This window comes from Heptranchias perlo, chromosome 3 (assembly GCF_035084215.1).
Source record: "Heptranchias perlo isolate sHepPer1 chromosome 3, sHepPer1.hap1, whole genome shotgun sequence".
Taxonomy (NCBI): Eukaryota; Metazoa; Chordata; class Chondrichthyes; order Hexanchiformes; family Hexanchidae; genus Heptranchias; species Heptranchias perlo.
Window position 1 is genome coordinate 79,602,552 of NC_090327.1, and position 26,329 is coordinate 79,628,880.

The 26,329-nt window shown below is 40.4% G+C and overlaps 1 protein-coding gene across 7 annotated transcripts in view; it reads right to left on the minus strand.

Moving 5' to 3' along the window:
* stau2 (staufen double-stranded RNA binding protein 2) overlaps positions 1-26,329 on the minus strand; it is a 339,148-nt gene that overhangs the window by 82,750 nt on the left and 230,069 nt on the right. For 6 of the 7 annotated variants that reach the window (XM_067980463.1, XM_067980462.1, XM_067980461.1 and 3 more), the window contains one exon: positions 19,403-19,701. In XM_067980463.1, the coding sequence (XP_067836564.1) occupies positions 19,403-19,701 (299 nt within the window). Of the gene's footprint in view, positions 1-9,888; positions 10,036-19,402; positions 19,702-26,329 lie in introns of those variants that run through there. The other variant, XM_067980467.1, reaches the window with a different exon arrangement.

Sequence of the window (26,329 nt, forward strand, 5' to 3'; positions counted from 1 at the left end):
AAAGAGATTTGGGTGTCCATATACACAAAACAGAATCCTAGAAATTTACAGCACTGAAGGAGGCCATTTGGCCCATCGTGTCTGTGCCAGCTGAAAAAGAGGCATCCAGCCTAATCCAACTTTCCAGCTCTTGGTTCGTAGCCTTGTAGGTTGCAGCACTTCAAGTGCATATCCAAGTACTTTTTAAATGAGTTGAAGGTTTTTGCCTCGACCACCTTTTCAGACAGTGAGTTCCAGACCCCCATCATCCTCTGGGTGAAAAAAATTCTTAACTCCCCTCTAATCCTTCAACAAATTACTTTAAAGTTATGCCCTCTGGTTTTTGACCTCTCTGCCATGGGAAATAGGTCCTTCCTACACACTCTATCTAAGCCCCACATAATTTTATACACCTCAATTAAATCACCCCTCAGCCTCCTCTGTTCCAAACAAAATAACCTATCCAATCTTTCCTCATAGCTAAAATTCTCCAGTCCGAGCAAAATCCTCGTAAATCTCCTCTGTACCCTCTCTAGTGCAATCACATCTTTCCTGTAATGTGGTGACCAGAACTATACACAGTGCTCTAGCTGTGGCCTAATTAGTGTTTCATACAGTTCTAGTATAACCTCCCTGCTCTTATTTTCTACGCCTCGGCTAATAAAGGAAAGTATCCCGTTAGCTTCTTATCCACCTTATCTACGTGTCCTGCTACCTTCAGGGATCTGTGGACATGCACTCCAAGGTCCCTCTGTTCCTCTACACTCCTCAGTATCCTACCATTTATTGTGTATTCCCTGGCCTTGTTTTCCCTTCCCAAATGCATTACCTCACACTTCTCCGGACTGAATTCTATTTGCCACTTTTCTGCCCACCTGACCAGTCCATTGATATCTTCCTGCAGTCTACAGCTTTCTCCCTCATTATCAATCACACTGCCAACTTTTGTATCATCTGCAGACTTCTTAATCATGCCCCCTACACTTGTCTAAATCACTTGATATATACTACAAAAAACAATGGACCTAGTACTGAGCCCTGCAAAACAACCTTCCAGTCACAAAAACACCCATCAACCATTACCCTTTGCTTCCTGCCACTAAGCCAATTCTGGATCCAACTTGCCACATTCCCTTGGATCCCATGGGCTTTTATTTTTCTGACCAGTCTGCCAAGCGTGACCTTGTCAAAAGCCTTGCTAAAATCCATGTAGACTAAATCAAACACGCTACCCTCATCGACCCTCCTTGTTACATCCTCAAAAAATTCAATCAGATTAGTCAGACACGACCTTCCCTTAACAAATCTATGCTGACTGTCCTTGATTAATCGCCTTTCTAAATGACGATTAATACTTTCCCTCAGAATTGTTTCCAGGTTAGGCTGACTGGCCTGTAATTACTCGGTCTATCCCTTTCTCCTTTTTTAAACGGTACAACGTTATCAGTCCTCCGGCACCACACCTGTAGCCAAACAGGATTGGAAAATGATGGTCACAGCCTCCGCTATTTCCTCCCTTGCCTCTCTTAGCAGCCTGGGATACATTCCATCCGGCCCTGGCAATTTATCTACTTTCGAAGATGCTAAACCCCTTAATACTTCCTCTCTCACTATGTTTATCGCATCCAATATTTCACATTCCTCCTCCTTAACTACAATGTCTGCATCGTCCCCCTCTTTTGTGAAGACAGATGCAAGGTATTCATTAAGAACCATACCCACGTCTTCCACCTCCACACACAGGTTATCTCTTTGGTCTCTAATAAGCCCTACTCTTTCCTTAGTTATCCTCTTGCCCTTTATGTATTTATAAAACATCTTTGAGTTTTCCTTGATTTTGCTTGCCATCATTAAAAGTTAGTGGGCAGGTACATAAAGAAATCAAAAAAGTCAATGGAATGTTGGCCTTTATTCAAGGAGACTTGAATACAAAGTATAGGAAGTTATGATGTAGCTGTACAGAGCCTTGTATAGAACCCATCTTTTTTTAAATTTGTTCACGGGATGTGGGCGTCGCTGGCGAGGCCAGCATTTATTGCCCATCCCTAATTGCCCTTGAGAAGGTGGTGGTGAGCCGCCTTCTTGAACCGCTGCAGTCTGTGTGGTGACGGTTCTCCCACAGTGCTGTTAGGAAGGGAGTTCCAGGATTTTGACCCAGCGACAATGAAGGAACGGCGATATATTTCCAAGTCGGGATGGTGTGTGACTTGGAGGGGAACGTGCAGGTGGTGTTGTTCCCATGTGCCTGCTGCTCTTGTCCTTCTAGGTGGTAGAGGTCGCGGGTTTGGGAGGTGCTGTCGAAGAAGCCTTGGCGAGTTGCTGCACTGCATCCTGTGGATGGTACACACTGCAGCCACAGTGCGCCGATGGTGAAGGGAGTGAATGTTTAGGGTGGTGGATGGGGTGCTAATCAAGCGGGCTGCTTTATCTTGGATGGTGTCGAGCTTCTTGAGTGTTGTTGGAGCTGCACTCATCCAGGCAAGTGGAGAGTATTCCATCACACTCCTGACTTGTGCCTTGTAGATGGTGGAAAGGCTTTGGGGAGACAGGGGGTGAGTCACTTGCCGCAGAATACCCAGCCTCTGACCTGCTCTTGTAGCCACAGTATTTATATGGCTGGTCCAGTTAAGTTTCTGGTCAATGGTGACCCCCAGGATGTTGATGGTGGGGGATTCGGCGATGGTAATGCCGTTGAATGTCAAGGGGAGGTGGTTAGACTCTCTCTTGTTGGAGATGGTCATTGCCTGGCACTTGTCTGGCGCGAATGTTACTTGCCACTTATGAGCCCAAGCATGGATGTTGTCCAGGTCTTGCTGCATGCGGGCTCGGACTGCTTCATTATTTGAGGGGTTGCGAATGGAACTGAACACTGTGCAGTCATCAGCGAACATCCCCATTTCTGACCTTATGATGGAGGGAAGGTCATTGATGAAGCAGCTGAAGATGGTTGGGCCTAGGACACTGACCTGAGGAACTCCTGCAGCAATGTCCTGGGGCTGAGATGATTGGCCTCCAACAACCACTACCATCTTCCTTTGTGCTAGGTATGACTCCAGCCACTGGAGAGTTTTCCCCCTGATTCCCATTGACTTCAATTTTACTAGGGCTCCTTGGTGCCACACTCGGTCAAATGCTGCCTTGATGTCAAGGGCAGTCACTCTCACCTCACCTGTGGAATTCATGTCTTCTGTCCATGTTTGGACCAAGGCTGTAATGAGGTCTGGAGCCGAGTGGTCCTGGCGGAACCCAAACTGAGCATCGGTGAGCAGGTTATTGGTGAGCAAGTGCCGCTTGATAGCACTGTCGACGACACCTTCCATCACTTTGCTGATGATTGAGAGTAGACTGATGGGGCGGTAATTGGCCGGATTGGATTTGTCCTGCTTTTTGTGGACAGGGCATACCTGGGCAATTTTCCACATTGTCGGGTAGATGCCAGTGTTGTAGCTGTACTGGAACAGCTTGGCTAGAGGCGTAGCTAGTTCTTGAATGCTGCGCTCAGTTCTAGACACCGTACTTCAGGAAGGATATATTGGCCATTGATGGGTACTGTGCAGATTTACCAGAATGATACTGGGGCCGAAACGGTTAAATTATGAGGACAGGTTGCATAAACTTGGTTTGTAGTCCCTTGGGTTTAGAAGGTTGAGGGGTGATCTAATCGAGGTGTTTAAAATGACAAAAGGATTCGATTGGGTAGATGAGGAAAAACTATTTCCTCTGGTGGTAGACTCCAGAACAAGGGGGCACAATCTTAAAATTGGAGCTAGGCCCATTCCGAAGTGAAATCAGGAAGCACTTTTTCACACAAAGGGTAGTGGAAATATGGAACTATCTCCCCTAAAAGGCTGAGGATGCTGGGTCAATTGAAATTTTCAAGACCGAGATCGATAGAATTGTGTTAAGTAAGGGTATCAAGGGATATGGATATAAGGAAGGTAAATGGAGTTGAGGTACAGATCATGATCCAACTGAATGGCAGAACAGGCTCAAGTGGCTGAATGGCCTACTCTTGTTCCGATGCTCAGCTCCTTCCTTCAACCTTGGCAGCAGTGTGTTGGCTCTGTTGTTAAAGAGGGGAGAAACTCTGAAATCTGTCCGTAATTCAACTTCTACTGCTATTGCCAGGGTGATATTGGCAAAAGTCCTGGTGGTAATATTAGTCATAATTAGTGCCAGGAAGGAAATTAATCCCAGTCTAAATGGTTATGATTTCCCCCTTTCCCCCACCCCCCCCAACCCCATAAGCTCCTGAAGTAAACTGGCACTTGCTGAGATCCAGTTCTACAGTTAGCAGCAGTACTTCAGCACCTCAACCAAATGGTCATTCTTTAAATGTAAATCTGGATAGTAAGTGTTGGCAGGCTGTTCCCCATGGAGGAGATCACATCTGAATCTGAGCATTTCTCAACCAACACCCAAGCACATATATTGTTCCACAAAAATCATAGAACTTACAGCACGGAAGGTTATTCACCCATTGCACCTGTACCAATGGCAGCTCTTCAATTGGAGTCAACTACTCTAATCCAATCTCCCTGTTTTTCCCTTGTATCCTTTTATAGTGCTCCTTTTCAAATATTTATTCAATTTCCTGTAAATTATACTATAGTCTCTACCTTGTCAATTGTGATAAATCATTCCACGTTCTAAAATCCCTCGATGTTAAAAGATTTCTTCTAACTTGCTCTAATCCTGACTCTATGCCTCTTCATCAATCAGTGGAAACAATCTTTCATTGTTCATTTTCCTATTTGAAAAATTATCATACAGCAAAGATTCTCTAGGATCATACCAGGGATGAGAAACTATAATTCTGAGGAGCAATTTCAGATAATGGGACTATTTCCACTAGAACAGGGAAAGCTAAGAGGAGATTTAATAGAGGTTATTAATATTCTAAAGAGTTTTAATAGGGTGAGTAGGAAAATTCCATTTCCCCTGGTTGGGGAGCAGCGATGCGGCGGTCATCAATTTAAAATTGTCACTAAAAGAGTGAGGAGAGAAATTAGGAGAAATGTCTTCATATTGAGATTCATTAGAGCATGTAATGGCAGTTGTTGGAATGCTGAAATTGACTTTATACACAGATACCCAAATCACTAAAAGTAGTGATGCAGGTTAATAAGGCCATAAAAAGCAAACCAAGCACTGGGGTTCATTTCTAGAGGGATAGAATTGAAAAGCAGAGAAGTTATGTTAAACTTGTATAGAACCTTGGTTAGACCACACTTGGAGTACTGTGAACAGTTCTGTATCTATAATTCCATATTATAAAAAGGATATAGAGGCATTGGAGAAGGCGCAAAAAAGATTTACTAGGATGATACCAGAACTGAGAGGTTATACCCATCAGGAAAGATTTAGCAGGCTCGGGCTCTTTTCTCTAGAAAAGAGGAGACCGAGGGATGACCTGACAGAGGTCGTTAAGATTATGAAAGGGTTTGATAGGGTAGATGTGGAAAAGATGTTTCCACTTGCAGGGGAGACCAGAACTAGGGGCCATAAATATAAGATAGTGACTAATAAATTCAATAAGGAATTCAGGAAAAACTTCTTTACCCAGAGAGTGGTTAGAATGTGGAACTCGCTACCACAAGTAGTTGAGGGATTAACATGGATGCATTCAAGGGGAAGCTAGTTAAACATATGAGGGAGAAAGGAATAGAAGGATATATTGATAGGGTTAGATGAAGTAGGGAGGGAGAAGACTCATGTGGCATATAAACACCGGCATGGACCTGTTGGGCTGAATGGCCTGTTTCTGTGCTATATATTCTATGTAATTGTATGTAATGCTTTCTCACAGGGAGTATAGACCATTGCATAAATATTGAAAGCAGAGAAAGATACAGAGCTACAACAAGAGGGCAGAGCAGTGGAATTATTTTTGGATTGCTCTAGCAAAGAGTCAGCACAGACACAATGCACTGAATAGCCTCCTTCTGTGCTATAAACATGTATAGTTCTATATACAAACTTAAAGTACATCATCCTTCCCTAATTGAATAGTAAGGAATCCTTTTAAATATTGGGTATTTTTCACACTCTCCCTGGACGGTCCACAGAGGTCACTGGATGGCAATCAAAGTGAGAATGCTGGTTGATTTTTTTTTTCCCTCTCACTAAAAAAGGGATGATAAAGCCAAATTCAGCATTCCAACTGCTGCCATGATTTAGATCAGCTAACTCAGCACAGATCAGAAACAAAGCTGTTACCTTCTGGTCTGTGTGACTAAGAGAAGCCTGATTTTTAAAAATGTGTGTCTGGGTTTTTGCAACTGGAAAAGAGTCCTAACAGTCCTTCAGTATGTATTTATTACCTAAAATGCACTAACTGACATGAAATTGCAATATTGAATCTTAGAAGTCTGCAGCTTAGAAGGTGGCCATTCAGCTCAGTAAATGGTATTTCTCTATTCACTCTTCCAAAACTTGTCATAATTTTAATAACATCTGTTAAACTTCATCTTATCTGTCTCTGTTCCAGTGGAAGTAGTCCCTGTGTCTCAAGTCTCTCCTGTTAACTATAGTTTCCTATCCCTGGCATCAACCTGGTGAATCTACATTGTATGCTATTCATGGCGTTCATATCCTTTCTATAATGGGGTGCCTAAAATGCCACACAGTATTCTAACAGTGGCTTAACCAATGGTTTGTTCAGATTTATCAATAATTCTGTACTCTTGTACTCTATGCCTCTGTATATAAAATCCAATTGCTGTGAGCCTTTTTAATGGCTTTATCTACGTGCACTTGCACTTTCAGAGAATTAGGTATTTGGACCTTACAGCATCTGTCCATTGAATGTATACTCCCGTACATTGCTTTTTCTCCCAAATTATATTACCTCATACTTCCCGCCATTAAATTGCATCTGTCATTTGTCTGCCTATTTTGCGAACCTGACTACGTCCTCCTGAAGCCTTTTGTAGTACTCCTTGCAGTTTGCCAAAACCCCCTACTTTGTGCCATCTAGACAAATTTTAAGATTGTGCTCCCCAAACCCAAATCATCTATATACTCTAAAAACAAAAGTAAATCCAGTACTGATCCTTGGTTACACTACTTCTAAACCCTCCTCCTGTGCTCCCTTCTTGAACAAAGATGGTACATTGACTATTCTGCAGTCTCAATACATAATTTGCATATTTAGGGAAGATTGAAAAATTGCAACTTTCTGAAATCTGTGATGTCTATATTTTTTGGTATGAGCAAGGTGTGATATTTTTACTTTGAAGCAGTCATTTGATCTATTGCTACAGTAAATTTGCTGCATTACAGCAATGAACAAAGTACTGTCATGTTTGGGCTGAAGGACCACATTAAATATCTGAAATTCCACTTCAGGTTCCAGAGCAAAGCACTGGAGCATTCATGGCAAGGATACACAATAATGACAGAATTCACCCTATGGTATAAAGGTTTCAAATTTTAAAAAAGGTAATAAAAAGATACATCAAGCCAGATGCATATGTTGGTTGCTAACAGAGATCTGCGGCATCCTTCTGCCCCCAACTCTACAAAGAGTAAAGATTCGAAAAAACTTAAACATTAAGCCATTTCCTGCAATGCTGGAGTTCCTTGATGTGTGTGGGACCACTAAATTTAGTATTTTACTAATCTCAGCAGGATACAGACTAACATCACGTCCATCAGATATTTCTAGTGGTCACCCCCCTGTGGACTGTCCCAAGGAGAGTGTGAAAAATATCCACAATTTAAAAGGATTTCTTACTAGACCATTAGGGAAGGATAAAGGACTACACATTTGTAAGTGATATATTACCCAATCATCATGTCAAAAAAACATGTGTTTGATGCAAATACTCCTAGTAGGGTCTCAACTAGTTATATACTGTGAAACAATCTATAAGACTTGACACTAATTATTTGTCCTCTAATAGCACAAACTAGTTGCACCCCAGACCTACTATCTTTAACCTGTTTCCAGTTAAAAGATTGATAGGTCTTACACAGAGGGCTGACCCAATGAATAGTTTTCATCAGTACAAACTGGCATTTAGCTAGAATAAAACTATTTTTAAAAGAAGTCCAGTGACATTTTTTGATGCTTGTTGTTTGTCACTCTACATTCAATTAATTTCAGATTATGTTATCAATGATGTTGTTTGTTATCGCGAATGCTTTTTATGGAAATGGCTGTAAACTAGAAGAAAAAAAATCTTTACTGGACCACACAGTAGTGTCTTCTAATGCGTTCCTTCATTTCCAGTATTGCCACTGATCCCCATATCAACCACTATCTGCTGCTGTCATTCCACTCAAATAGAACCAGTTATCAATATATCTAATATATTGGGGTAGATTTTCTGATTGGGTATTAGTCAGGCCATGCATTATTGGCCCGCCCGAATATTAGTGTGCTGACCTCACCTGATTATCTAGGATTAACTTGATTTACATAGTGCAGGCAAACTCCCAGCCCATATCAGGCCAGTCACTAGGGGGTGGGGGGTGGAATATAGTTTGTAAGGAGCCCATAAAAGGGCTGCTTACAAGGGGTGATGGGTAAATTTAAAGGGCTATGGAAACTTAAATGTAAGCGGCGCATGTGGGGATAAATGTTATTAGCCTTTGCAAACACAGCTGATGTTTTATTGACGTTTTAGCCTTTGCAAAGGTCGTTCAGGTGACAAAAATGTCTGGCAAAACACAGTGGCTGGTACAATAAATACAGAGACAGGAACCGATTCTGTGGCCACGTGACAACACTTCAATCCTGTTTGATAGCCAGTGAAGTGGGGGTAGTGCAGAATGAAATGATGGTGAAGACAGCTCTGTTTGCCATTCCAAGACATCCTCCTCATAGGAACGAGGTAAAGGAAAAGGAGTTCAGGGTGCACCTGACCATTACTGCTACTGGCAGTGCCACCCCAATGGTGCACGACACCTGCAAGTGCTGACGGCACAGCTTGACATCTGCTGACATGGGACCTATATAGTCAGTTACGCACTACAAGTTAAGTGGAAACTTGTCTCTATATGTGGGTGGGAAGGTACTGGCAGGTGGGAGCTGTCCTCTGATGAAGCCCATCCTGGCTGGCTTTCTTGCATTGCTCCTCTTCCTCCTCCAAAAAACACAAATAAAAAAGGGATTCCCATTGGGAAACCCACTGTACCAAAAAAAAATGGCAGCGTCAGAACACCTAGTACAATTCTTCCTGGCCAACTACATGGAAACAGGAAAGAGACAAAATGAAGCACAATAAAGGTTCAGAAGTAGTCTGAAAAAGCTGCTATAAATCTGACTATTGGGCTTTTTAAATGCACATCAGTAAACAAGTCAGTAAACAAAGCAGCTCCAGATGCTGAACTTATATAGGCAGATAGATGACTAAGTACTGTTGGTATAAATGTTGAGAAATTACATGGATGCCTAAGCCTGGTCAAACAGGCTTACATTTCAGGAACCAGTAGAAAATCTGAATGCAAAACTGGATGGAGGACTAAACTGGCGGAAATCTGGGTAATGGTTCTCCGTCCATTTTCTCAACTAGTTACATTCACTTTATGCCCATTAACCAGATGTAAATGATCAGAAAATCTGCCCTGTTACATTAATTGCTATGGAGGTGTTGATGCCTGTTGAAATATCGACACAGTTATGATAATTATACTTTTGACTTCTTAACCTTTTGATTTTTAACCTGAAAGTGAATCATAAAAAACTCTTCTGTCTGACCTAATTCTAAACTGCCTCACTTGCGTAGGTACCACACAAGACTTCTTTATATTTTAAAAGATTAGAACACAAGTTGGACAATATCCTTTATCTACAATATCAATATTATAACAAAGAGTACACAGTAAACCTGCTTATTATTAGACTGTTTAATATTATAATCTGATCAAATTACTAGACAGCAAACAAATTCCTATTCATTTCATAATAATGTTTTATAAAACGTTTACCTCTGTTTTTAATCATCTTTCACTGCTTCGTTACCTCCATACTCTCCTCCTACATTGGGGGTGGTCAATTGGGGCACTCTGGGCCAGAGAGCTGTCCATGGTGAGTGTCAGTGTTGATCCCTATTAGATAACAGGAAACATACTTACTCAAGCCCAATCAGTCGCTAAGGATGGGGAAGGAGAGGAGGGGGCATAAAATCACAAGATAGACATAGATGAGGAAGGCCATTCAATCCTTCCTAGCTGATTCATCCAGAAAGACCCCCCAGTCCTTCCATCGTAGAATGCAACTGTTTGTTAAACGATTTCAGGGTGTTTGCCTCCACAACTCAACCCAGAAGTCCATTCCATGTATTCATCATTTTTGTGTGAAGAAGAACTTCCTGACATCAGTCCTAAATTTACCTTTTAATAGTTTGAACTGGTGTCCCCTTGCCCTACTACTTTGACTTAGTTTGAATTAGTATTCTGAATCTACCTTTTATTATCTTATATACCTTTACAAGGTCACCTCTCGGTCACCTTTCAAGATTGAAAAGCTTTTCTCCAGGTTTCTAATAACACAGTCTTATAACTTTGAGGATCTGTCTTGTGGCTCTTTTCTGAACTGCTTTAAATATTTCCTTCGTATTTCAGTAACTGGAACTTGATGGAGTGCTTGAGGTGTGGTAGAACACTATGCAGATTGAGCATGACTGCCTCTGACTTGTACTGTACTGCTTTTGCTATATAGTTCAGCAATACATTTCATTTTCTGATTGCTGCTCTGCATTGGTTTGACATGTTGAGCAGTGAGTTTACTAAAATTCCAAGGTACCTTTCAACTTCATCCGTAGCTATTTCAACACCATTCATGAAGTACTTATGTTATTAATTTTTCTTCCTGTGTACAATCATGAACGAGCCTATAAATAAGACACTTTTAAAGCATAATGATCTAATAGAAAGTTCCCCCATATAGCAACTCCGAACTACCAAATTCTTTGCAAGGACTACTTTTTTAAAAAAGTGCATTTTAGTTTTCAAAGACAGATATAAGCTACTCACTTCTTCTGTGTAAAATGTTTTTTTGAATTTTTTTTGACTGGAAATATGCTGGAGAATATTTGCTTTCTTCACAATCTGTAGCAAAACTGTACCTGCACAATTACAATTTCACTACAAATATTGAACAGGGGAAATCTTTTCCCATTGGGCCTTATTTTTCTAGGCTTAGGTAGTCTCAAAAAAATCTTGGCCAGGCTCAAAACGTATGCAACTGGCCAGCAGCAGGAAATAATCCACACAGAGGGGTATACCTGGTTAACAACTATAATCTTTTATGAATATCTCACGGAAGCATCCTCAAATCAGCTTTGAAAATACTACACTCAGCCAATCCAAGTACTGCATTTTCAAACACAACAACTGAATATTGTTTACTTAACAAATCAGCTTGACATCTGCGGTTCATTAACATTGAGATTTATCTTAAAGTAGAAAAAGTGTGGTAACTGTGACTTAAGAGTGTGAGTTGGGTAAGGTTTATTATAAATTCTACACCTAAATTTGGATGTAAAAATAAAACATCAGGTATCTAGTTCAGGATGTATTCATTTGAAATAATGCACATCCACACTTCCACTAATTCATGACGTGTGGCCCAAATTTGGATTAAATGTGGATTGACTTCTGCTGCAATTCTGCAGCATATGGATTGCTTATTGTACTGATTTTTGCTTAATGAAGGGGGATTTCAATATCAAAATAAGAATTAGAACTTATTTTAATTTATTTAGAGAATGTTGTGAAGTAAGAAATGCCCCATTATTCTTTTTGTTTATCCAATTCTTCATTATATACCAAATGATTTTGAGGTGCTGTTACAAGACAGTACAAATTTGAAAAGTTCAGAACTCTTGAGGTTAAAACAGACCAGAATATACCATGGGACTTTTGAGATGAAAGAAAAATATCTGAATATCTCATTCTTTCTACTATAATATGGAAAACAATAGGCTCAAATCAGTAACAGATGTATTGTTTCTCAAATCACATTCCTGTGTCCTCAAATCACATCACTGTGCTACAGTTGAATGCTATTTGCACTTTGTTCATAAACTCCCACCAGTAACAATGAAAAGTGGCAATAATAATCCAGAAAATGTCATGCAAACAAAATCAAAACTGTAGTATACATCTCTTATTTTGAATTTATGTAGTTGGAAATAATTAGATGCGAGACTCCAGTTACATTCACTGGGGATGTCAGAGTTCCAGGTTTGATGAATAACGGAATTCTCTGAAAACAACATAAAAATACTGCATGTGAGGGTACGGCAGGAATTTAATAAAGATCATGTTCTGTAGGTCTGCTAACATTTGCATTTTTAACTGTTTAAAAACACTAGTGATGAACAAAATTCTCACCCAGTTTATCTTTGGTGAGATAAACAACATATTTATAATTTCACACACATTAGCCACTGTCACAATGTCTTCACTTTCCCCCCAATTTTCTCCCCTCCTTTGCTGAAGGCACTAGGCCAGCTGGAATATGGCATCGGGAACCCACAAGTGCTTGAACCAAGTGGCCACTATTCATGTGTAAGTCTATGAGATAATGTTAGCAAGCTGTTCAACTATGGAGGGCATCATAGCCACGTTCGATCCTTTTCTCACCCATGCCTACACAAGCGTCACAAAAAAGGGAGATTTCTGTATTTCATTTCATGCAGTTTTGAAATAACTAGAGTTAAAATGGAAGCTGCCTTTCTTCAAAATACAAAATGACGGTAGATGAACTATCGATGGGACTAGAGCAGGTTGATTGATCTAGAAAACAATCAGAATACAGAGATTTTGTTTTAGGTGCTAATAACGGGGAAATTCTCCGTACGGTTTAGTTCTAGCAGGAATTACGAATTCTGTGGATTGAATTAGTGTTTGCATCAGCCACATACAACCTCGCATTAAGAAGGTTTACCAAGAGATAAATCTGTCTGTTTCCACTTCTTTGACCAAGCTTTTACTCATCCCTAATATCTCCTTGGCTTGGCACAATTTTTGTCTGATTACGCTTCTGCAAAGTGCCTTGAGACGTTTTTGTACGTTAAAGGTGCTATACAAATGTAAGTAGTTGTTGTTGTTTTACCCAGACTGTAAGAAATACATTCTAAAGAGGCTATCTTAATCCCTTATAGACTGATTTCAATTTTTATTGTTTTTAAGTATTGTTCTGCTGTATCATTTGGCTTCGGTGTATTAATTAACATGCAAATAAATCTTTGGTGCATTAATTAATGTAATGTTAAAGATGAAATCACTTCAATGATAAAGGGGGATATAACGAGAGGTAAGCAGCCAACAGAGACCTTATGGGTTGAATTGAGAAATAGGAAAGGATCTAAGACTATAGTGGGAGTTGTATATAGGAGCCCTGGCAGCAGCTCTGAAGTGCTAGATTGTATAAATGCAGAGATTAGACAAGTGTGTAAGAAAGGCATAGTGGTCTTAATGGGGGGACTTTAACCTTCACATAGATTGGGAAAAGCAGACTAGCAACTGTCAGAAAGGTAGCGAATTTCTTGAGTGTGTCTGGGATAGTTTTCTACAGCAGTATGTCCTAGAGGCAACAAAGGGGCAAGCAATACTAGATTTAGTAATGAGTAATGAACCAGATTTAGTTAACGGCTTAACTGTGGGTGAACATCTATCCAATAGCGATCATAACATGATCGAGTTCAATGTAGTGTTTGAAAGGGAAAAAAGTGAATCAGCTGCTAAGATTCTAGACTTGGGCAAGGCCGACTTCAATGGGATGAGACAGAGACTGTCCACAGTAAACTGGGCAAACCTGTTAATGGGTAAAACGACTGATGATCAGTGGGAAATGTTTAAAGAAACATTTAACGTGATACAGAATCGGTTTATACCCCTGAGGGGCAAGAACTCTACTTGCCAAAAAAAAACAGCCATGGGCAACTAAAGAGGTACGGGACAGTATAAGACATAAGGAAAGGGCATACAAAAAGGCAAAAAATGGCACAGATCCTGGCGAATGGGAAAGATACAAAGATCAACAAAGGGTCACAAAACAGATAGTAAGGGCTACAAAAAGAGAGTATGAAAAGAAACTCGCAAGGGATATCAAAACCAATACGAAGAACTTTTATAGTTATATTAGGAAAAAGAGGGTGGTCAGGAGCAGTGTTGGTCCCTTAAAAACTGAAAGTGGGGATATTGTCATTGACAATGGGGAAATGGCGGACATGTTAAATAATTACTTTGCGTCAGTATTTACAGTCGAAAAAGAGGATAGCATGCCGGAAATCCCAAGAAAACTTATATTGAATCGGGGACAGGGACTCGATAAAATTAACATAAGTAAAGCAACAGTAATGAAGAAAATAATAGCACTAAAGAGTGACAAATCCCCAGGACCAGATGGTTTCCATCCCAGGGTTTTAAAGGAAGTAGGTGAGCACATTGCAGATGCCCTAACTATAATCTTTCAAAGTTCTCTAGATTCAGGAACTGTCCCTCTAGATTGGAAAATTGCACATGTCACTCACTTCAGGAACTGTCCCTCTAGATTGGAAAATTGCACATGTCACTCCACTTTTTAAGAAAGGAGAGAAAGGGAAACTGGGGAATTATAGACCAGTTAGCCTAAAATCCGTTGTGGGGAAAATGCTGGAGTCTATAATTAAGGATAGGGTGACTGAACACCTCGAGAATTTTCAGTTAATCAGAGAGAGCCAGCATGGATTTGTGAAAGGTAGGTCGTGCCTGACAAACCTGATTGAATTTTTTGAAGAGATGACTAAAGTAGTGGACAGGGGAATGTCAATGGATGTTATTTATATGGACTTCCAGAAGGCATTTGATAAGGTCCCACATAAGAGACTGTTAGCTAAGATAGAAGCCCATGGAATCGAGGGAAAAGTACGGACTTGGTTCGGAAGTTGGCTGAGCGAAAGGCAACAGAGAGTAGGGATAATGGGAAGGTACTCACATTGGCAGGATGTGACTGGTGGAGTCCCGCAGGGATCTGTCTTGGGGCCTCAATTATTCACAATATTTATTAACGACTTAGATGAAGGCATAGAAAGTCTCATATCTAAGTTTGCCGATGACACAAATATTGGTGGCATTGTAAGCAGTGTAGATGAAAACATAAAATTACAAAGGGATATTGATAGATTAGGTGAATGGGTAAAACTGTGGCAAATGGAATTCAATGTAGACAAATGTGAGGTCATCCACTTTGGATCAAAAAAGTGATCTCTGGTGAACTATATACCAAATTTTGGGGGTAACTATAACTCCTGGATACTCTGTCCCATACATGGCATGGTATAAGAACACAGGCTTTTGATTATAGGAGACTCAGTTACTAATGGAAACCACTGTTTTGCCATAAATATTGATCAGAAGCAGGAACCCGGCTTGATTTTTTCCACGCCCTAATCAGGGACACTGAAGCAAATTCAAGTGCCCCACCAGTGCCCTGGTTGAGATCAGCTTCAAACCTGGGACATTTCTAGTCCGCGTGGCTCGGTAGTGCACCATTTGCTATATTTACTAAAAATAGGATAAGTAAGACTCCCCTTCTCCTTCCAGAGTCTTAATATTGCCTGAAGTGGCCTTTAAAAGTAACAACATATTGTAAGTAGTACCAGGCAAAGAGAGTATAATTCAATTCTCCTACTATACAGAGTAATAATTTGCTGATTTTACCAGTACCCAGAACTTCACGTGGCTTGCAGCTGACAAACTGATAATCCTGAACGCCCACAATGATCAATGTAACTGCTCCAGTTCACATAAGCACTCCAGCATTGTTGCATCTCAATATTAAATCTATTCTGGTATCTTTTTATATTGTCCCTTCTCGTTATAGCATGCAATTTGGGAGGCAACCAATTTGCCTGCTATACTCTAGGGCACACAGTTACCAAGAACCCCTCTGTGAATCATTTAATGTACTCATTTTTTTTCTATGTCAAAGCATAGACAATGAAAAATAAAAACAAGCCTCTTCTCTTCCACATGGCTGAAGTTCTGTCCTCAGTGGGCTACGACTTCAACTACACGCTAAAAAGATATTTAGAAGGCAGGTTTGCAGCGAAGGAATTAATCTTGTTGTGCTTTCTCCTCACTTTAGTTTTCTTTTCTTACCTCTTGTCCCCAAGACTAGGGACTCATTCCACAGGTGCTGGCAGCTCTCTGGTACCAGTGGTCACTGTCAACTTAGTTTTTTTTTATTTGTTCATGGGATGTGGGTGTCGCTGGCGAGGCCAGCATTTATTGCCCATCCTTAATTGCCCCTGAGAAGGTGGTGGTGAGCCGCCTTCTTGAATCACTGCAGTCCGTGTGGCGGGTTTTGGAGGTGCTGTCGAAGAAGCCTGGGCGAGTTGCTGCAGTGCATCCTGTCGATGGTACACACTGCAGCCACAGTGCGCCGGTGGTGAAGGCAGTGAATGTTCAGGGTGGTGGATGGGGTGCCAATCAAGCGGGCTGCTTTGTCCTGGATGGTGTCGAGCTTCTTGAGTGTTGTTGGAGCTGCACTCATACAGGCAAGTGGAGAGTATTCCATTACACTCCTGACTTGTGCCTTGTAGATGGTGGAAAGGCTTTGGGGAGTCAGGAGGTGAGTCCCTCGCCACAGAATACCCAGCCTCTGACCTGCTCTTGTAGCCACAGTATTTATATGGCTAGTCCAGTTAAGTTTCTGGTCAATGGTGACCCCCAGGATGTTGATGGTGGGGGATTCGGCGATGATAATGCCGTAGTAGGTTTCAGTAGGTTATTTCTCCATGGAAGGAATCACAGCCAAGCCCTCCATCTCATCTGATATCCATGCACTTGCAGGTGTTACTGTGCAGTGAGCGGGAACAGGGACTCAGGCTGTTTTTTCTCTTATCTGGTCTAGGGTGCTCTAGCCATCGTTGTACCTACCACTGCTTCAGTTGAGGTCATCAAACTCAGCATACAGCAGGAGTCAAAGCAGTGACTTTACTGCTCTGTATGGCTCAGTAACACACCATGTGGCATATGTATATAATGAGCAATTAAGAAAAACCTCTGGCCCACATTATCCTTTGGTAGACTTCTGCCCTCTCACCTTTGTCAGTATCGCCCATGTTTTTGGTCATGATACCAGAATATTGCTATCCAGACTTTAATGGGCAAATTATACAATATGGTTGGCAAGTAGATTTGGCACCTGTGATACTCGAGAAGAAAATACATTTGATAATTTATAGTTAGTAATTAAGACACGAATACTAAATTGTACTAGGCCATTTATGGAAGAAAATATTTCCACAAATTAGGCCGGTGAAATTTTTCTTAATATCCCAATTGATTTACAACACTCTACAAGTGGTTTGTAAATTCTTTACAATCTGCAGTAGAACAAGGGAAATGGTCAATCGTTTCAATCCTTTTGTGGTCCCAAAGCTCTCTAATTTATGAGAATTGCCTACAGCAATTTGATGCTGTTGTAAGGGATGTTGCACAATTACAAACATTTTAATTTCTAAAATTGTCACTGTTACCCTTGACCATGATAAACTAGAAGTTTAAAAAAAATCCATTAGCAAGTTGGCAAATTGCAATCAGTTCTGAACTCCCCTTCCCCAGCGGCTGTGTGCATGACCACTCCCACTTCTCCTTTGCCAACCTTTATTTTGTGCTCCAGCATCTTCTGATGCACAATTCACTTTAATACAACATTATTCATTAAAAATATTCTTTTTATCTAAACATATTGTTTAATATGATGGAAAAGTAGTAGCAGAGATATTAAAACCAAATCTTTTAGTGGTTTTATATGCAATAATGAATGAGAAGCTGTGCATACATCTGCGGTTTACCACAACATTATTATTCTAGCACAATTTGAAACAGACTGGTAAAACAATGGTGTGGTAAAAATGCTTTTTACAGTCTACTCCTGTTAATTTGAACTTGTTTTTGAATGAAAAAAGTTTATATCCAGTAATTCGAATTAAGCAATTTAAATAAAACACAGGATGCGTTTGCACTAAATAACAGTTGAATCAACAGATAATTCGAATTAAGTAGCTTTGAAGTAAGAGAAGTGGACTGTACACGCACACTTTTAAGTTAATTCTTACCATGATATTCTTTATCTTTTTCACTAATTTATAAGCCAGAAAAAGTATGTTTTAATATAAAATGTTAAAAATGAAAATCTGTAACTGTAGCTGCACACTGACAGCAGGCAGGATCTTTATGTAGGTGCATGCTGATAACACAATTAAGAATCTAAAATCAACATCCTCAGTTTACCAGGATTTTATGGTGCTGCAGTAACTAATTACATTGTTTACACCGATTCAACAGTAATCAGATTACTGGAAAACCACTGACTTTTGTCATATATCCTACACATAACCTTACTGGGCTCTGATCATTTTACTTTTCAGTTTAAAACTTTGTAGCCACTGTGGCTAAGGATCATTTAGACATTTTAGCCAAACGGATGAAAAATTATAGCAAAGCTTTAATTAAATTTCTTACAGTACAAATTTTCTAAGAGAAACCATTATAATTGTACTTGACTGGCTCTTCTGATGGCTTAGCTGGTTAAAGAGTCTACATTGTGTAATACTAAACCATATAAACGAAAGGTTTCAAAGTTGATTAAAGGTCCATGCTGAGTCAGCTTATCTCAGGTGGGATGCTACAATTGGCCTCAGAAGCCCTGGGATAGGAAGGCGAAAAAAAATCAGTCAGCATTCCTACTCTCATTGTTATGAGAACTCCTGCTGGAAAGTGCATATGTTTGTATGTTGAGTGAGGAAAGGAGAAGGCTTGGTTGCAATGCCCTCTATGTTTGAATAGCCTGCTGACACTGATAGTTTGGCTCACAAATAATAGCCAGTTGGACTCGATACTGGAGGGCTGCTGGCACCATGTAACTTTATCCAGCAGGAGTCAGTGCCTTCACGTGAGTGGGGAAAAGAGAAGGGACTAAAACTGCATTTGTAAATAAATTAATGCTTTTTCTTTGTTTACATGGTGTAATTAGTTCAACAGTCTAGATGAGGCATTAGTCAGGCTGTTTCAATCAAAGATAAGCCATGGCACAAACAAACCTTTGTCTTTCTTTGAAGGGTCAGTGAGCTGATTTTACCTTGCAATATTTTGGATTTGATTTTCCTGAAATACTTTACAAATTTGTTTATATATCAGCAACTTTGATTCCAGTTCACATTATATAGTTAGGGAATGTACAATGATTTTCAAAGTGTTTCTCAATTTCAACTTTTTTAAACTTACAATCCCTTTTATAAGCTGATCTGAGAAAGAAAAAATGTACAGGAAAGTAACACATACAGTGGTTAAGCTTAGGTGCCATATCAATCTCAGAAAATAAACATAAATATGGAAAATTATACATATGGTTCCAAATACTGTAAAAAATTTTTAAAGTGAGAAATAATTAACCGTTAAATAGTTTCATTTTCCCCACCTGAAAACCTTGGATTCTGGCTAAGTACTCTAGCTGCTGAGAGGGCTGTACTGCTGAACAGGGGGAAGCAGGTGCTTTTCCTTTCAAGCTTATAGCTTCTGCAGTCGGGGATGTCCCATTCAACAGAAGCTCCCTCGCAATGGTTGCTGTGCTGCTGGTAGTGCTGAAGAATGAACTACATCCTTGGTTTATTTCTTTAGATGTCAGATAGTTCATTGCAGCACCAGGAGCTGCCTTGTTACGACTTGCTTCCATCTCTTGATAAACATCAGGGGAGAGGTGCAGAATTCCCTTCTGGGCTGTGAAAGAAAGAAGATAGTAGTAATATTATTACAAACTTCATCTTCTACGTGGAGTTTCACTATGAACTTACTTTATTTTGGGTAATTGTCTTTGAGGATTTATAAACATAGCATACAAAAAGAACAGAAATATAGCAACTACTGTAGCAAACATCTGGATAATTTAAAATTCTATAATGTAAATTTACCGTTAATTTTAAAAATCTTCGAATGCAAAAACTTTGTTCTTTACCCTAGTACTAAAATTTGCAGTTCGAACTTGTAACTTGCTCCAACATATGTATCTTTACTCTGTGATTTCAGTAAATGTATGTTGTGTCTTAATACATTTATGTTTAACTACACTGGGGTATTGCACTTAATCTGTCTTCCTGAAGTGCTGAAATATCACTTCATCTAGTGGCAAATGAAGACATTTGTAGTACTGCCTTTTCTACTCCATCTTTACTGTTAATTTTATTATAGATACTGGCTATCTCTCATATTTTGTTTTTAAGCATTTAAAGATGTAGGGGGTAATTTTCGCCTTCAAAGCGGGTCACCCACCTATTATAGATCATGCCCAATTTTCATCCCATTGATTTAATACGATGAAAATCAGGCGGGTGATGCACTCCACCAGTTTAATGCCCAAGCGGTGAAGGTGAAAAATACCCTCGTAGTATTCCCTAACTGGCGTTGGTGCTGGGACTGCTAATATTGTAATTCTACCACCAATAATTTGCCCATTTAAAATTAATGAATAATTCATTTCAAGTAGGTTGTACTCCATATCTTTGTGATCAGCGTTGGTCTGCCTTATTGAAAGTCCCTGCAAATATTAGTTAAAGACTGCATCAGGTGCTTTATTATTCCCACCTTCCATGTCTCTGCTGAGTATGAGCTAATTATTAGTCTGTAACCAGCCTCTAAAGAGATCAGTAATCCAATGCTGCAGACCAGATGAGCCGCAAGAGGATCACCCGCCCTGTGTCAGTTCAGCACATGTAGCCCACTCTATTCAACACTTCAGGAAAATGATGTATGCAGGGCCAAGTGGAAGTCTCAACAACAAACTAAGCTCATCAGTGATAGCACTTAACCACAGAGTCACCCTCCCCGATAAAGATAATAAATTTAATAAAGTATACTGCTACTATAAAGTAGAATTTTTTAATGATTTACATAGAAACAAAGCTTCATACATTATCAAATGTGGCCAATAAATGTGGCTCCACACCTTTTTGAAAACAGTGCAATGGACTGAATTAATTGAAAACAAAAGTAAGTCAACATGATATGCACTTTCTGACGTCACAAAGATACAGATAAAAAGTTTATACCACAAGTTTAGCATTAGGAACAAGAAACAATTTTTGTTTTTCTTTTAAAATTAAACCTTAACCAATTCAATATAAGTAACAGCTATTGCACAAATTGGTACCGTGTGAAGTGCTGCAGACATCTAACCTGTTACAGGGTTACTAAAGCAACAACTAAACGATAGGAATATTGCACTATTTTCAAAAGTTCTGTTTGTAGCAGAAAAGATTGCTCTGTAGAAAAACAGTCATACTGACTATACTTGAAAGAATTTTGAGAAGAGGTGCCCGTTAATTGTATGTAACGCAATGTGCTAAAAGTTTCACCTATACCGATGTGACTATCTTTTTCACTATCATGTGCTAACATTACTAAGGTCACTCAGTCTGCTTTTCACCTACGACAAATGTCCTTTTTACACTTGGGGCAGACGATGCTATCACTTTCATGCTGTCAACTTGCAGATCTGGAGAGGTGCTTCAGAAAATGTGACAAATCAGGCAACAACCATGACTGATCCTTACCGTGCACCTTACATGGGTATTCTTGCTTATCAAGTGACAAAGACAACTGAAATTAGTTTTCCTGGGCATGCCAAGTCCAACACTCTTCCGCTTCTTCTCATGCCTTTCAGATTATTTTTCTCACACATTTACTAAACAAAACCCAATTGCAACACAGTGTTTCTTAATTATTGCCGTAGAGAGTTTTGACCTTGTGAGTACTTGTGAAATAAAACTTGATATAACGCTTAAATATTTGTAGCAACTTAAAGGAAATAACTTTTTTTGTATCTGGGTCTGGGTTCCTACACCTCAGAGTTCAGGTCTAATTTTGAATATTTATACTTAAATTTGTTCCAGATGGAACTGTGGCAGTGGCACTTGTGAAGAACAGCATAATTGCCAGTGAGTAATTAGTACTTTTTCTGTCTGTTCTCCACAGGACACTGGGCTTATGTAGTAAGAACCTTAAGACTTACATATACATATACCTAGCTTATTGAAACATACAAGATTCTGAGGGGACTCAATAGGGTAGATGCTGAGAGGATGTTACCCCTCATGGGGGAATCTAAAACTAGGGGGCATAGTTTCAGAATAAGGGGTCGCCTGTTTAAGACGGAAATGAGGAGGAATTTCTTCTCCCAGAGGGTCGTGAATCTTTGGAATTCTTTACCACAAAAAGCTGTGGAGGCTGAGTCATTGAATACATTCAAGGCTGAGTTAGACAAATTTTTGATCAGCAAGAGAGTCAAAGGATATGGGGAAAAGGCGGGAAAATGGAGTTGAGGTAAAAATCAGATCAGCCATGATCTCATTGAATGGCGGAGCAGGCTCGAGGGGCCGAATGGCCTACTCCCGCTCCTAACTCTTATGGTCTTATAAAGTTCATGACCATACAATTTTGTTGTTGCTCAAATGACTATTAAAGAGAGAATTGAGTTAATCTTCCTCATCTTTTGAATGTAGTTGAACATATATTCAACAGAACATGCTGTCGTCCCATAAGGGGAAAACATCTTGGGCCCTTCACTTTAAGAACTTTATGCCATTATGTGACTATTTTGATTAGGTGGTCTTTTCCGAATAACATCCTTAGTTATTTTGACCAGAGAAAGCAACAGAATCAACCCAAGTAGGAGCAGCACGAAAATGTAAACATACACACAAATAACAATAGCTCCAAGTAGCACTGAGTCAGTAAAGGAATCTATAGGTAGGTTAGGCGAGAGCTTTATATGTACAGTTTGAACTGAAGGCAAGTCCAAATCTACGGTATGTAATCTAATGTTCTTCCTCATTCATGCAATCTGTATATACAAAGTAGTACAAAAACTGGAGATGGGACTCTGAAAACATAAATATTGGGACCAGCTTACGGTGTCTCTGAGCTGTCTTATCACAACACTGCTTAGTGAAAACACCCGAGTTACTCCAACAGCTGCCTTACAGAAAGAGAAGAGAAAAATATTCTGACCCAGAATGTGACTATGACATGGTAAGAATGGGCTATAACTTTCCAAGTGGTTTCCGGTCAACCAAGAAACAACACAAGGAGATAAGCCAATTAATTTATCTCCATTTAGTATGGTTTTGTTCCCATAGGAAATAAACAATTGTTCTATTCATGTAGCAAGCTAAAACTCATCAATAAAGTTTTCAAGGGATGTGGGCATCACTGGCAAGGCCAGTATTTATTGCCATCCCTAACTGTCCTTGAGAAGGTGGTGGTGAGCTGCCTTCTTGAACCGTTGCAGTCCGTGTAGTGGAGGTACTCCCACAGTGCTGATAGGTAGGGATTTCCAGGATTTTGACCCAGTGACGATAAAGGAACGGCGATATATTTCCAAGTCGAGATGGTGTGTGACTTGGATTGGAATGTGCAGGTGGTGGTGACCCCATGCGCCTGCTGCCCTTATCCTTCTAGGAGATAGTGGTCACGGGTTTGGGAGGTGCTGTCGAAGAAGCTGCAGTACATCTTGTAGATGGTACACACCGCAGCCACGGTGCGCCAGTGAAGGGAGTGAATGTTTCGGGTGGTGGATGAGGTGCCAATCAAGCAGGCTGCTTTGTCCTGGATGGTATCGAGCTTCTTGAGTGTTGTTGGAGCTGCACTCAGCCAGGCAAGTGGAGAGTATTCTATCACACTCCTGACTTGTGCCTTGTAGATGGTGGAAAGGCTTTGGGGAGTCAGAAGGTGAGTCACTCGGTGCAGAATACCCAGCCTCTGACCTACTCTTGTAGCCACAGTATTTATGTGACTGGTCCAGTTAAGTTTCTGGTCAATGGTGATCCCCAGGATGTTGAGGGTGGGGGATTCAGCAATGGTAATGCCATTGAATGTCAAGGGGAGGTGGTTAGACTCTCTCTTGTTGGAGACGGTCATTCCTGGCATTTGTCTGGCACGAATATTATTTGCCACTTATCAGCCCAAGCATGGATGTTGTCCAGGTCATGCTGCACGCGGGCATGGATTGCTTCATTATCTGAGGGATTGCGAATGGAACTGAACACTGTGCAATCATCAGCGAACATCCCTATTTCTGACCTTATGATGGAGAGAAGGTCATTGATGAAGCAGCCGAAGATGGTTGGGCCTAGGACACTGCCCTGAGGAATTCCTGCAGTAATGTCCTGGGGCTGAGATGATTAGCCTCCAACAACCACTACCATCTTCCTTTGTGCTAGGTATGACTCCATGATGTGGAGATGCCGGTGATGGACTGGGGTGTACAAATGTAAGGAATCTTACAACACCAGGTTATAGTCCAACAGTTTTATTTGAAAATCACAAGCTTTCGGAGGCTTTCTCCTTCGTCAGGTGAGTGTGGTATGACTCCAGCCACTGAAGAGTTTTCCCCCTGATTCCCATTGACTTCAATTTTACTAGGACTCCTTGATGCCACACCTGATGTCAAGGGCAGTCACTCTCACCTCATTCTTTCCTCACCTCTTCTTCTATCTAAAAGATACTTTCTTTTAGGTGGAAGAAATGTGAGGCAGAAAATTCAGCAGTGTAATTTCTTGTGATAAAAGAAACTCAAATACAAGTTTTAGGAAGAATATCAGATGTTGTCTTATGACTTTCTGATCTAGTGCCAAAAAATATAGTGAACCTACCTTACCAACATGTGAAATTGACTAAACCTGCATGCCAAAATAAGGCATAGTGGAATCTCAAGTATAAGAAACATAAGGTTGTAAGAAACTTATGGTTGTAAGAAACTTATGGTTGTAAGAAACCATAGGGCAGATTTTCTGTTATAGGTGCAGTTTACAACCTAATGGTTTGAAACAGGTGAGATGACCCAAAGTGAAGTTTACTATTTGCCCCCAAATTTTCAATAGTCAGTTCATTATCATAATTCTGCATTGCTACAAGTGCAGATTTGAAAGCGTGGAGGGAGAAGACTAATAGTGGGAGTGGAATACTGCAGGTAAGTGCGGGCATGATTCTGCAGGCAATTGACGGTGCAGCCCAGCAACTGTCCCCATTTGGTGGCTGTTGAAGTGGAGGCGGTATTGCATGAGGTGGTTGTAAGAAAATTGGCCCTCCTTGCCAGTCCACAACACCACCCACATTGGTCAGCACTGCAGCAAAAATAGCATAAAATAGCTGTGACCAACAATGCCTGCCGGAAAAAAACATATTTTAAACACGTATTTGAAATCTTCCAGTCCTGTCTCTCAGCATAGTGAACAATGCCTTCCACACAAGTGCACATCTTGAAGAAGCATAGCTCCAATGAGTGGGGACTCAACTGTACACCTCTTGTCAAATAAACCGGCTCAAACTCTGAGCATTTTGGTTAGCCCTCCAGCTCTTCACTTCGATAACAAATTGGAAAGAATCTGAGATACCGAAGAATTGTTACATATATAAAGATCAAAAATAGTAATTCCTGCCTTCTCTACCTCAGTGTGACACTGATACGGCATTAATGTCATCAAAATCTCACAAACCTGCCAGCTTGACGCTAGCTATGGTGCAGAATTTCACAGTGGATGCTTTCAGCAGGGACGAGATCCAACCTCATAAATGGACCCTTCACTACAAGTTGGGTCAGATCACAATCAACCAATGAGGTTATCCAGAAGCAGATCTTTTGACAACCTCTCAGAAGAAACAGCTGTCAATATCCTATTGCAGGAGTCAAAACAGTTGAGCTGTTTCCCTCGATGGTCTGCCAATTTGCTGGAACAGGAAGTTCTTTCACGCCTTTCCTCATATTCAGGATCACACACAAGATCTGACTGAAATAAACCGCATTTGTTTTACTATCCCTTTACCAGCCAAGGAAAAGCTGGATTGCAGTTTTACTGACTTTAAGTATCAATGAACCCTTTCACATCTTGTATAGATGGAGTGCCATGCATAGTAGAGCAACCCACAGAGCCTACAAATGATAGCCTGACTATTGAATGGATCATCTTAACTTTGATCACGCAAAAACAAATGCAGGCCAAGATGCAGTTAATAGTCTTTTGGCATGACATAAGACCGCTACCTTGAAATCCTACAAACCTAAACAAGAAAGGTTCATCCACTGGTGCTGTGAACACAACTACAACAACAATAAAGCCAGCCACCCAGATGACCTATGTGAATTATCTGTGTGCAGTGTTACTATCCTAAACTTTTCCTTCAAGGTGAAATTGTTCAAGACCCTTAAGCCTATTCTGTGTCCTTCCTCCCGTCCCTTTCAGAGCTATGAAGTAGAACTCTGAGTCTTTCTGGCATAAGAATCTAGCAAAGTAGAAGCTTTGATGTTTAAAGGGCCGTGACTGTTTGGATTGAGCACTCTCTAACTGTCTTGAGA